Consider the following 14,428-nt stretch of genomic DNA (forward strand, 5'->3'; position numbering starts at 1 on the left):
AATAGATTAACTGAATTATATTTTTCGTTGCAGCAAACACTGCTCATAATGGGAAAGTTAATGGCTTATGTTTTACAAGTGATGGGCTTCATCTCCTTACTGTTGGTACAGATAATCGAATGAGGCTCTGGAATAGTTCCAATGGAGAAAACACACTAGTAAGAGATTTTAAATATCTCCAACTTTTCTTTTTTTTTTTTTTTTTGAGTAATCTACACCCGATGTGGGGCTTGAACTCACAACCCTGTGATCAAGAGTTGCATCCTTTACTGACTGAGCCAGCCAGGTGCCTCTCGCTAACTTTTTGAATATATATATATATATATATTTTTTTTTTTTTTTTTAATTTTACTTACTTATTTGAAAGACAGAAATTACAAGTAGGCAGAGAGGCAGGCAGAGAGAGAGGAGGAAGCAGGCTCCCTGCCGAGCAGAGAGCCCGATGCGGGGCTCGATCCCAGGATCCTGGGATCATGACCTGAGCCGAAGTCAGAGGCTTTAACCCACTGAGCCACCCAGGCGCCCCTTGAATATATATTTTTAAAATGGATCTGTGAAATATACTCAGTGTCCTTCTGTAGATTAACACTTTTCTTGTCTCTGTATTCCAGTGTTCTTTTTATATTTTTTCATTATGTGAACAAATAACTCTCAGCACTGGCCAGTCCACCCCACCATGCCCCCACCGCATTCTCCCTACTTAGTGGAGAATTATTGCTCTACTGTGCATAATGTGAGTGTGCTATATTTCTCAAGTATGTTGGGGAAGAATAAAAGATTGAGAACAACTCATATAAATTAAACATAAATAGTCAAATTTTATTCTCTATATGACTTGTAAACAAAATCTAAGATGGATGTTATAGTACCAGAAGATATGGTATTTTAATACTGAACTAAATGTGTTTTAAATGTGTTAGATTCTTATGTGGTATTTAATTTCTAACACTTTTTAAAAATTTATACTATGGTTCTTACCAGGTATACCTGTGGTTTAATAACTTTCAGAATAAGCTAATAAGTTTCTAATTTGGTGGTAATAGTAATAGCTAATATTTATTAAAGTGCTTATGTGTCAGATACTGTTTTAATAAAAATTAACATATAACATGTACTGAAGCATATAGGATCTTATTTAATCATCAAATCAATACTGTGAAGGTAGCTACTCTTATAATACCCATTTTACACATGAAGAAATGAGATATAAATGGTTAGGTAACTTGCCTGAGTTGAAACAGCTTTTTAAAAACCAACGGAATTTGACTCTAGATTTCACTCTTACCACAGTGGTCATTATACCAAATACCTTATAGCATTTACTTAATACTTTAAGGTAGGTATTTATATTAATCATATTCCTTTCTTTTTTCTTAAAGTGTTTTTATTAATTTAAGTATTAAGTTAATACTTAATTAAGTATCTTTCCCCAGCATGAGGCTAAAACTCAACAACACCTAGATCAAGAGTTGCATGCTCTTCTGACTAAGCCAGCCAGGTGCCCCATTTCATCTTCCTTTCTTTAACCTCCTTTCTAACTAATTCTCTTTTATTTTATTTTATTTTATTTTTTTTAAAGATTCTTTTTTTTTTTTTTAAAGATTTTATTTATTTATTTGACAGAGAGAGAGATCACAAGTAGGCAGAGAGGCAGGCAGAGATAGAGGAGGAAGCAGGCTCCCTGCGGAGCAGAGAGCCCGACGCGGGGCTCGATCCCAGGACCCTGAGATCATGACCTGAGCCGAAGGCAGCGGCTTAATCCACTGAGCCACCCAGGCGCCCCTAACTAATTCTCTTTTAGATACTCTAAATATGACATTTTTTAGTAAATTCTAATTTTACTATAAGGTCAAAATTGTTCATACTAGAGTTTGCTAATCTCTCATGTACTTGATGAAGTGCTTCATCATATCTCAGACTAGAAACTTGTGCATTGCAAGTTTTAATTTAGAATCTTCCATTCATTATTTGTATCATGTTTCTAATCAAGTCACGCCTTTCTTTTCTCATTCATGCATTTAATAAGTATTTACTGAGCACATCTTGTTTTCCAGACAATATTACATAGTAGCAGACAAAACATAGAAAAGTCCTATTCTCATGGAACATACATTCTAGGGAGAGGAAGAAAGACATCCATCCATCCATCCAAGGAAATGAAGTGAGCCATCTAATATCTGGGAAGGCTAACATTCCAGGCAGAGGAAGGAAGAAAGGAGAAATACCCTGAGGCAGGAGTGTGCTTGGAATACCCAGGGAACATCTAAGAGGCTCTTGTGTTAAAATAGAGGATACAAGGGGAAGAGTACTAGGAGATGAGGAATAGAAGGAAACAAACAGGACAGGATATTGGCTGGTAGGCCATTTTAAGGGCTTAGTCTTTTTCTCGGGATGAAATGGAAAGCCACTAAAGACCATTGAGTGGTGATGTGTGGTGATCACTTTGGAAAGGTAGGTTGGCATGTACATCAAAGGTGAATGTGATAAATATAAAGGGTATTGACTATATATATAAATGTTGGGGTGATTTTATTCCATTTTTCTCTCCTTCTTGAGTGTGATGCTCATACTTCATGCGTTTTTGCTAGTAGTAAGTCCATATCTTGAGTAGTGTGTTTAGAATGGATAATACATTTTAAAATTGACTTGATCTAAGTAGTCATTCATGCAAAGATGACTAGAATAGCCCAGAAACTCACCTCCAGAGGACACTTAAAGGACCTGGGGACATCAGTCCCAGAAAAAGTGGAAACACATTGCCTTCAAATATTTAAGGCCCTGTCAGAATTGGAAACAGATTCCAGGCCTGCCATTTAGTAATATGGGACGTTAGTCAGTTTATTGAAGGTGACATTATGAAGGACTGTGGTCAGAGTTTTAGTGTCTCCATCTTGTAAATTAGGGTTATTATGTACCTAAACAGTAATGTTAAGGATAAAATGGAAGTATGAAGAGTGGTAAGTAATTAAATTGTTAAATAATTAATACCTATTAAGTAATAGGTATACCATAATAACTAATTTTATTATGTGATGTTTCCTTATTAATAGTACCCTAGTGAGTTTATTTTATTTTATTTATTTATTTGAGATGGAGTGAGAGAGAGAGGGAGAATGAGTGAGCAAGGGGCAAGGGGAATGGTGCAGAGGGAGAAGGAGAAGCAGGATCCCCACTGGGCAGGGAACCTGATTCAGGGCTTGATCCAGGGACCTTGAGACCATGACCTGAGCCAAAGGCAGATGCTTAGTACTCTAGGGTATAGCTGGTTCTCCCATTTTATGCTTTTCTCTTTATGTGTTTTCTTGTGCTTCCTTTTTGCTTTTAAGAGGGATTCATCTTTACATCTCTTTTTTCCTCTTCAGTAGAAACTTCTAAATCTTAAAAATAAATATCAAGAAAAAAGACATAGGTTAAGAAAATTTTATCTAATCCTAACCTTAAGGTTGTAAATATATTTGCTTTCTTTGGAAGCTTCTGAAGCTTATTTTTTAATGTTATCTTTGAGTAATTTTCTTTACTTTTGATCTGGAATTTAGATATTCTGCTTCTTCAGAGATACTTCTCTGAAGTATCTACATTCTGACTAAAGGTTCTGGACCTACCTCAGTAGTTTGTGCTGCTTGTTGTTTTGTAATGTGACATATTTATAAAAACAACATTGCCACATTTCCCACTCTTTCTAGTTGTGATTAACATTTTGGAGATATAATTCCTGTGATAAATTAAAAGCAATATTGGGATGCCTGGGTGGCTCAGTCGGTTAAGTCACTGCCTTCGGCTCAGGTTATGATCCCGGGGTCCTGGAATCAAGTCCCACATCAGGCTCCTTGCTCGGGGGGAGCCTGCTTCTCTCTCCACCTCAGCCTGCCACTCTGCCTGCTTGTGTGCTCGCTCTCTATTTCTCTCTCTCTCGCTGACAAATAAATAAATAAATAAAATCCTTAAAAAAAATTAGAAGCAGTATTAAATGTGTAAGGATTCTTAGAAAGTCAATAAATTTTACTTAGAATATTTAAAAAATAAAATAAATTTTAAAAAGTTGTATAAGTGTATGCTTCTAGTAGTGTATAATTATTTTTTTAAAAGATTTATTTATTTATTTATTTGACAGAGAGAGATCACAAGTAGGCAGAGAGGCAGGCAGAGAGAGTGAGAGGGAAGCAGGCTCCCTGCGGAGCAGAGAGCCCGATGCGGGACTCGATCCCAGGACCCTGAGACCATGACCCGAGCCGAAGGCAGCGGCTCAAACCACTGAGCCACCCAGGCGCCCCAGGTTATATACAAATACTGTTGTGAACCTGTGTTTAATTAAAGGTGAATTTCTTCTTTTTTAAATGAAAAAGAGATTAAAAATATAACTTTTCGGGGCGCCTGGGTGGCTCAGTGGGTTAAAGCCTCTGCCTTCGGCTCAGGTCATGATCTCAGGGTCCTGGGATCAAGTCCCACATCAGGCTCTCTGCTCAGCAGAGAACCTGCTTCCTCCTCTCTCTCTGCCTGCCTCTCTGCCTACTTGTGATCTCTGTCTGTCAAATAAATAAAAAAATCTTAAAAAAAAAAAAAATATATATATATAACTTTTCATGTTTTCTTCTTACACCTTATAGATTATGTTGCAGGCTTCTTGAGGTGTGGGAACTGTGCTCTGGAGACCATTGCCTTGGAGAACATAACAAGTAGTTGCAGGGAAAATGCACAGGGAGACAGGTTTTGGTCAACAAAAGAACAACAAATTCATAATAGCTCTTCTGGTGTTGCCTATTTCAGTTACTGGTATTACCATTCACTATCACCGGTGTCTAGAAATTGGAAGTCTACCTTTATTCTTCCCTGCCCCTTATCCCATGTATTAAATCAATTACACACTTCTTAATTCTTCCCTCTTAATTTTTTTCGTATCTTTCTTCCCCTTCCAGCCTCATTCTAGCTCCTCATGATCTATTTAACTACTGTAACATTCTTCTAACTTTTCCCAAACTTATCTCCCAGTGGAAGTCTTTCACTGTTTCCTCAATACTTCTAGGTTGTTAAAATCTGATGCTTTTGCCTTTTGAACACAAAACCTTCATAAGCTGTGTCTTCTAACTCACCAGCTTTAGGTCTTGCCCTTGCCATATTTTACTCTGTTGTTACTGAACTACTTAACAGGTTTTTAAAAATACTTTGTTCTTGGGGCACCTGGGTGGCTCAGTGGGTTAAGCCTGTGTCTTCGGCTCAGGTCATGATCCCAGGGTCATGGGATCGAGCCCCGCATTGGGCTCTCTGCTCGGCAGGGAGCCTGCTTCCCCCTCTCTCTATCTCTGCCTGCCTCTCTGCCTACTTGTGGTCTCTGTCAAATAGATAAATAAAATCTTAAAAAAAAAATACTTTGCTCTCTTGTCTTTCCATTCTGAGGCACAGACTCCTGCCTTTGCTTTGAAATAGTGTTCTCCTTCCTATTCTAGCTGCTTCTTGCTTTCAAGGTTCACCTTAGACACAAACTCTCTATAATTCCTCTTGTCTAGCTCAGATGCTTCCAGGTACCCAGTGCTCACTTGCAGTAGAATGTACTGTGATCATCACCTCGGGAATGAAGGAAAACTAATTTACAATAGTGTGGCGTAGTGGTTTTTGATTAGCGCAATCCGGATTTACTTTCTGATTCTGTCATTTGCTATCCCAAAGACCTTAATCAAAATATTTAACCTTTCTAAATGTTTTTGTGTAATAATGCTAACTATCTCATAATATTGTTTTGAGTATTACATGAAATAACATGTGCAAAACATTAAGCACATTGATATTTCCAGCAAATATTGGCATTCAATAATATTACCTGTCATTATTATCCTTATGCTGATCATTGTTTGACAATAAAATAAGCTACCTTGGAATCTCTGTGTCACTATAGGTATTCATTTAGTGACTAAATATATAAATTTCCTGGAACAGGAAAAGGAATTCATAAGACAGGGAGTTGGATTTGCCATCATCTTTATTCAAAGTCCCATAACTTTCTCCACTATAAAAATATTTTCAAAGCCTATATTTACCCCCTTTAAGACATTATAGCCCAAAGTAACCTCTCCTCTACAGTACTTTCATAATATATGTCATGCTATTTATTATACATTGGTAAGCATACATAGTCATAAAATGGCAGCCTTAGAAAATCAGCTAGTATGTTTGATACATAGTGAATATCAATGAATGATAGATCCTTCCTTTCCTTAATCTGTTATTAGAATTTCCTTCCTTAGGTATTGAAAAGATACTGATGATTTTGAGTCCACAAGTGATTTGATCACAGCAATGATTTACAAAGATTAATAGGACTTTAAGTTGCAGGATGGGATGGGGAATGCCTAAGGATGAAGATAAGAGAGCTAGTTCAATATTCATACCTGACTTAATACTTTCCAGTTCATATTTGGGAAAGAATGTGGTAGAGTGGATAGAACTCAGCATTAGGTCCTCTGACAAATGTGAATAAGGCCATCACAGTCTAGCAGTTCAGAATTTTTCTAGTGGGAGCAAAGAATTTCTAGTTGTGTTTTTTCTCCATTCTCCTTCTCCACTGTCATTCTGCAAGCAGTTACACATAGAGGGTCAGAAGATGCAAATAAGTTATACTTTTAAATATATATGGGAATACATCTAGGGACTTACTGGATATCTTTATGTTCTAGGTCCCTCATGTACATTATTTCATCTGATTTTTCCTAGTAACTCTGGTAAATGATCCTATTTCTATTTAAGAGATTAGAATAATGAAATTCAGAGGCTAATTCATTCTCGAAAGAGGCAAAAGAAAAGAAAAAGTGAGTGGGGAGTGGAGTGGGTTTCTACAAACCAAATTACCAAATGTAGTATTTTACTATTTCATTCTACCACTGCTGCAGTGGGATAGCTGAATGCATACGCTCATTTCTGTCACATGTTAACCTGAAGGGTGGATAAGCCAAGTGTAGTATCCACAGATGATCAGCATATATCCATTTGGGCCTCAGTATGTGTTTGTTTATATATATAGATAGAGATAGAGATATATTTTTCTTTCTTAAAGATTTTCTTTCTGTATTTGAGAGAGAGAGTGAGAGAGCATGAGAGGGGAGAAGGTCAGAGGCAGAAGCAGAAGCAGACTCCCCGTGGAACTGGGAGCCCGAAAAACGATTTGATTTCGGGACTCCAGGATCATGACTGGAGCCAAAGGCAGTCTCTCCACCAACTGAGCCACTCAGGCACCCTGTGTGTGTGTGTGTGTGTGTGTGTGTGTGTGTGTGTTTAAAGATTTATTTCAGAGAGAGAAGAACTCAAGGAGGGGGCGGGGGGAGAGAGACTCTCAAGTGGACTCTGCTGAATGCAGAGCCTGAATGCAGGGCTTGATTCCACAACGCTGAGATCATGACCTGAGCCAAAATCAGGAATTGGAAGCTTAACCCACTGAGCCCCCCAGGAGTCCATTTATATATATTTATAATTATACACACACACACACACACACACACACTTCCAAATGAGCTTTACAAAAAGGCAAAAAAATAAATCACTGTCTAAACTCTAGTGTTGGGGCGCCTCAGTGGCTCAGTGGGTTAAGATCTCTGCCTTTGGGGGCGCCTGGGTGGCTCAGTGGGTTGGGCCGCTGCCTTTGGCTCAGGTCATGATCTCAGGGTCCTGGGATCGAGTCCCGCATCGGGCACTCTGCCCAGCAGCGAACCTGCTTCCCTTCCCCTCTCTGCCTGCCTCTCTGTCTACTTGTGATCTCTCTCTGTCAAATAAATAAATAAAAAATCTTAAAAAAAAAAAAAAAAAGACCTCCACCTTCGGCTCAGGTCATGATCCCAGGGTCCTGGGATTGAGCTCTCTGCTCATCAGGGAGCCGACTTCTCTTCCTCTCTCTCTCTCTCTCTGCCTGCCTTTCCACCTACTTGTGTTCTCTGTCAAATAAATAAAATTGTTAAAAATAAATAAATAAATAAACTCTAGTGTTAGCCATAGTATTGAGAGTCTTTGGTGATCTTCCTGCTGATAAATCGTAAATGTTTAGCTACTGGTTTTACACCTACTCGGAACTGCTTAAGCTAAATTATCAACAGGATAATTTCAGCACTATCAGCACTATCAATTTATTTTGCCCAAAGCTTCTCAGACTTTGATGAGCCTTTAGATCACCTAGGGATCTTATTAAAGTGAAGATTCTTGTTCGGTAGGATTGGGATAGGACCTGGAATTTTCCTTTTTGTACTGCTGAGGAGATGCTGATATTGGGCTTGCACCTTTGGCGTATAGGTGCAGAATTTTTACTTTTGTCCTAAATTGCAGTTGTGTGTGAATATATATATGTATTTGTGTTCTGTGCTTTTTTATACCTAGTTTTTATCCTTACTTCCTGCATAGTTTTCATAATTATTATTTTTAATTACTATATAAACTGTAGAGATAATATAACATTATTAGGAATTTATATTAACATTAGTTATTTTGCCATTCTAGGTAATGCTGCATTGAATTCCTCTGAGTATATAGCTTTTTCCTGTTTAATTATTTCCCTAAGATAAATTCCCAGGAGTAATTACTAGGTCAAGTAATAAGAATAACTTTCTTTGTAATGGGTACAAAGTTTCAGTTTTGCAGGATGAGAAGAGTTCTGGAGATTAGGACAATGAAGGTTTGCACAATAGTGTGAATGTAATGTCACTAAACTCTACACTCAGATATGGTTAAGATGGCAAATTTTATGCCATGTGTATTTTGTCACAATTAAAAATGTTTTAGGGGCGCCTGGGTGGCTCAGTGGTTGAGCATCTGCCTTTGGCTTAGGTCGTGATCCCAGGATCTCTATCAAATGAATAAATAAAATCTTAAGAAAAAGTGTTTTAAAATAAAAAGAGGATTATTCCCTCCCCTCCAAAAAAAGAACATCTTTGCATTTTGTTGCATAATAAATAATTTGGCCTTTTAGAAGGATTGACCAACATGTGCTACCAACATGTTACCTCATTTATAATGGTATTCACTGTCTCAAGGGTTCTTGAAATTTTTTGCTAAATGGTCTAAAGTGATTAAGATTACCTTAATTTGCATTTTATTTCTAGACTGGCTTAAATGTAAGAATTTGCTTTTGTGGATTTTTTTACTATTTGTATTTTACTATTTGTATTTTCCTCTTATGTGAAACATATATTTATGTCATTGGCCCTTGTTTCTTTGTTAGAACCTTGATCGTGTTCTATAGATTTAAAAACAGCCCTTTCCATAGTATGTTATAATATTTTAAGTAAATATTTCTTCTAGTCTTTGTTGTCTTTTTAATTCAGATTTAAGAAATGAGTAATGTTACGATTTTACATCCTGCAGGTAAACTATGGAAAAGTTAATAATGACAGCAGAAAAGGATTGAAATTCACTGTCTCCTGTGGCTGCAGTTCAGAATTTGTTTTTGTACCATATGGTAGCACTATTGCTGTTTATACAATTTACTCAGGAGAACAGATAACTATGCTTAAAGGACATTATAAAAGTGTTGACTGCTGTGTATTCCACTCTAATTTCCAGGTAAGAATGATCCTTAAGGGAATTTAAAATGTTCAGGTAGCTAGCTTGCCAGACTGGTTGTATACAGAAGAGTAAATTATGATTTCAGTCTGAGAAATTACACTTGTAATCCACATTTGAGTTAGGGTTTTTTGAATAGAGGATTATACAGGATAAAATTTTAGATAGTATAGGATATTTGCATGAATCAGTATAATACTGTGAAACTTGACTGAGATAAATTCTTTCTTCAGCATATCGGCTCCATTTATTTACCAGATGAAAATCTCTAGCAAATTAAAAATAATGTCTTGCAGTCAATTTTTTGGTAAAAGATGGAATACTGTGTCTAATATCAAAATACAGTTTTTTGTATCTTGATTTATATATGTGAGTCTATCTCAGATTTTATTTCTAATTTATTTCCTGTCAGTGGCTAATCATTTACTTTTGAGTTGACCTTTCCCTTTCGTTTTACCAACAGCAGATGTTTTTTTCAGAGAATATTAACACAAATTACCTCACATGTTCCTTTAAATGAGTCTCTAATATAGCAAAACTTGGTATTTTCTGTATTTTGTAGTAAAGAAAGTGAGGTTCATGAGAGTTAAATACTGATAGGATGAAAACTATGGATTATTAGAGCTAGGAAAGGTGTCATCACCTGGTAAAGTTCTTAATCATTTATTCATTAATGCAAACCACTTAATTTGTGCCTGATACTACAGTAAGATATACAGTGCTTATTCTTCAGCCAGCACACATCTGTATGGCAATAGCCATTATTAAAATATTCAAATACATATTTTACTTTTTGTTAAATAGTTATTGCACCAAGCACCCTAAGAGACCTCTAGCTTCACCCCCCCCCCTTTCCTGAGGCCTCCTAGTTTACACCTCAGCCCAGCACCTAAGAGGGACTGTCAGAATCCTGCTTCTACTCTATGGCTGTTATGTGTGCTGATTGGTCAGTATCCTGATGTACTAATTATTAAATATTTTTAGTATTACTTCTGAGAGAAGACAACTAAACACCAGAGAAGTGACATGCATTGCCTCAAACCTGCAAGTAGTTATTCACAGAGCATAGTTATCTATTCAAAGAAATTCTTGGGATACTGTACCTCTTTGCTTATGCCAAGTCACTAAAAGACACAGCCAAGATTTTAAACCAGATATCCTGACTATAAATTATTGCTTTCTGCCAAATCAGAATTCCTAACACGTGTGCCCAGAATAGATTAAAAGTGTGCCAGGATACTAGTCCCATCAGCCCCTGGATAGCCAGGATAAGCTGGTCACAGCCAGAAACCTGGGCCAGTTGCCTCCTAACTAATCCCATTTCTCTAGGTGCTACATACGCAGGCTTGAATCACTGCACTACATCACATGATTTGCAGCTCTTACCCCATTATATCCATTACGATTTTTGAAAAGGAGAATAATTCTAAGTCTCAAAAGCAAAATCGGGTAGTACTTTGCATCCACTTAGCAGTAGAACCCTTTTTCAAATTAAATATTACACAGAATTCACAACCTGAAAACAAAATTGATAGTTATAGTAGTTCTATCATAACCATAAAAATCTAACAAGATATACCTGACATTGAAATAAATAATGATAGTACTGGGTTATAACACATTGACTAAAATAAGGATACATGAATCCATTCAGGTGTAAGTAAGTAAACTAATAAATTGAAAGTCTAATGAGGAGTGGGATATTTACATAGTCCCAAAGTACCTCCCTACAAAATTATGAATTACAAAGGTAAAATGTGTAGTTTTACCTTGAAGAAGCCTGGCATACATCACCTTAATCAAATAATCAAAGTTAACATCCCAATTACATGATATTCCTTCAATGATAGTCCTGCAAAGATGTATCACCTCAATTTAATCATGAGGAAACAAGAAAATTTGAAGGGCGTTCCACAAAATAACTAGTGTGTATCTTCTAAACTGTCATGGTCAGGAAGGCCAAGGGCAGACTGAAGAACAGTTCCAGATTGAAGGAAAGTTAGGAGACATGACAACTAAGTGCAGCATATGATTTTAATCTGGACCCTTTTGCTATGAGGGGCATTCATTCAGACAGTTGGTGAAATCTGAATGGAGTCTAAGAATTAGCAGGCAGTAATATATCATTGTGAATTTTTTTATTTTGTTGGATGTACTTTAATTTATGAGAGTGTGCTTGTTCAAAGGAAATACACACTCAGCCATTCAAGAGTGACAGGACTCATGTCAACTTAGTCTCTTATGTTGATTTTTTTTTTTTTAAGATTTTTAAAATTTATTTATTTGACAGACAGAGATCACAAGTAGTCAGAGAGGCAGGCACAGAGAGAGGAGGAAGCGGGCTCCCTTCTGAGCAGAGAGCCCCATGCGGGGCCATCCCAAGACCCTGGGATCATGACCCTAGCGGAAGGCAGAGGCTTTAAACCCACTGAGCCACCCAGGTGCCCCTGTTGATTTTTTTTTTTAATCTAATTTCCCAAATGAAGACCTAAACTTATCCCAAAAACCTTAACACCCAATTGAAATCCTTCCATTTACCTGAAGTCCTTATTAGTCATTCTAATTTAATTCCTGTCTCTTTCTTAAAACATTTGCAGAATTTCCTTTGTCTCTATCAGTGTGTCAATATTTAACCACAAATTGCCTTGTAAGCTTATCTGACCAAGTTATCTTGGAGATGTGTGTGTGCATATGTGTGTATGTGTGTTTTTATTCTTAGGAAATTAAATTGCTTAAGGGCGCTGAACATTTGAGAATATCTTTGCATCATTCACAGTCAGTGTAGCTATATATTCAAGGTTAAACAATACAGTCTAGAATTTTGTTACTTTAGGAAGTTTGATAATATATAACAATCAAATTTACTTTATATTATTACATCTATGTTTCCTTTTATTTGTTTATTTTTTTAAAAAAGCTTTTATTTATTTATTTGTCAGAGAGAGAGTGAGGGGTCATAAGCAAGGGGGGCGGCAGGCAGAGGGAGAAGCAGGCTCCCTGCTGAGCAAGGAGCCTAATGCAGGACTCGATCCCAGGACCCCAGGATCATGACCTGAGCCGAAGGCAGCCACTTAACTTTAACACCCAGGTGTCCCACATCTATATTTCCTATGAATAACTTTATAATCTTAATTTCCCTTTATCTAGAACCTTTATTTTTTTTTTAGAAAATTACTAATTGTACCGTACTTCAAACTTTTTAAGATGAACAGTATTGAAAATAAATAATTGCATAACAGAGCAGGAAAAAACTTCCACTATTAGAAATGTTTGTGGGCACCTGGGTGGCTCAGTTGATTAAGCATCTGACTCTTCTTGATCTCAGGATTGTGAGTTCAAGCCTCACGTTGAACATGTTGAAAAATAAAATGTTTGTGTAGAAATAAGGAAATAAATTTGTGTGGGGGAAAAAACCACTTAGTCATTCATAGTTTATCGCTACGTATCATTTTTGTTTTTTTTTTCTTTTTAGACATTTCCCTTTACATAGCCTTTTCTCTTTTTTTTAATTGACCTCATGTTCTGCATCTTGCTTTTTTCCTTCACAAGATGATTCTGTGGCTCATATCCTTCTCTTTTCTCTTGACATTGAGTATTTTCCAATGTCATTAAAAACTCTTAAAAAACAAATTTAATGATTATATGACATCCCATACTATGAATGCAACATAAATTTATATATAAATCATTACCCTAGTTTTGGACAATTATTTCCATATTTTGTTATTTTTAATATAATACTGCCAATATCCTTGAATTTCATACATCTTTGGCATGACTCCTTAGAAACGCATACAAAAACTTTTGACATGTATTGAGATTCTATTCTGTGTAGATCATGCCAATTTATACCCTTTTTATATGAGTGTATCTCACTGCTTCATAGGAATGTTTTTAGTACAGACAATATAACATATTCCTAAAGTTTTGTTGGGGACAGAAATGAACATTGTTCAGTTGTGTATAAGCAGCATATTCATAAAGATGTTAACATAGGCTGTGCATCAGCCCAAGCTTGCCCTTATTAAATAAACTTCTCACTAAGCATGGCAGATGGATCTAAAAGCTCTTCTGTTGAATAACAGCCAGTTGGGCATCTGTGAGCTAAATATTTTTTGTGAAGTTCTGGCCTATTTTATCTAGAACTCATAAGGTGTTTTTTTTTTTTACTGATGTCTTTCTTAAAACTCAGTTATTGACAGAGAAGTCCAGACTCTTGATTCAATCTTTTTTTTTTCTTTTTCTACTCTGACAGTTGAAATAGATGGATACCATGATTAATTTAAAAAAAAAAAAAAAAACTAGGTTGTTGAATCTTTCTGCAAAATTTCCAGGTTAGCAAGCTCTGACATATCCTAACAATATTTTAAAATATGAAACAAAGTTTTACTGCATCTTAAGCAAACAAAAGACATCAGTTCAGTTTCTTTGAGGAATAGAAATTGAATTAATCTAATTGCTCTAACCTAAGAGTTAGTCTTTTAAATGATCTATTCATTTCAGATTGGCACCAGCTTTAAACTGACCCACAACCACATGTTTATTTTCTGTGTTATAGGAACTTTATAGCGGTAGCAGAGACTGCAATATACTTGCTTGGGTACCATCCTTATATGAACCAGTTCCAGATGATGATGAGGTAAATATTATTTACACAAATTTACAGTGACTTTTAAATCATAAAGAAAATAATTTTATTAATTCACATCACATGAGACTTTTTTTTTTAAGATTTTATTTATTTATTTGACAGAGAGATTTCACAAGTTGACAGAGAGGCAGGCAGAGAGAGAGGGAGAAGCAGGCTCCCCACTGAGCAGAGAGCCCGATATGGGGCTTGATCCCAGGACCCCAGGATCATGACCTGAGCTGAAGACAGAGGCTTAACCCAATGAGC

At 36.4% G+C, this 14,428-nt stretch overlaps 1 protein-coding gene across 3 annotated transcripts in view; it reads left to right on the forward strand.

Moving 5' to 3' along the window:
- ERCC8 (ERCC excision repair 8, CSA ubiquitin ligase complex subunit) overlaps nucleotides 1-14,428 on the forward strand; it is a 61,671-nt gene that overhangs the window by 37,074 nt on the left and 10,169 nt on the right. For all 3 annotated transcript variants that reach the window (XM_046001023.1, XM_046001024.1, XM_046001025.1), the window contains 3 exons: nucleotides 34-158; nucleotides 9,334-9,531; nucleotides 14,090-14,170. In XM_046001023.1, coding sequence (XP_045856979.1) covers nucleotides 34-158; nucleotides 9,334-9,531; nucleotides 14,090-14,170 — 404 coding nt within the window. The remainder of the gene's footprint in view (nucleotides 1-33; nucleotides 159-9,333; nucleotides 9,532-14,089; nucleotides 14,171-14,428) is intronic.

The sequence above is a fragment of the Meles meles genome, chromosome 3 (genome assembly GCF_922984935.1).
Source record: "Meles meles chromosome 3, mMelMel3.1 paternal haplotype, whole genome shotgun sequence".
NCBI classification, from domain to species: domain Eukaryota; kingdom Metazoa; phylum Chordata; class Mammalia; order Carnivora; family Mustelidae; genus Meles; species Meles meles.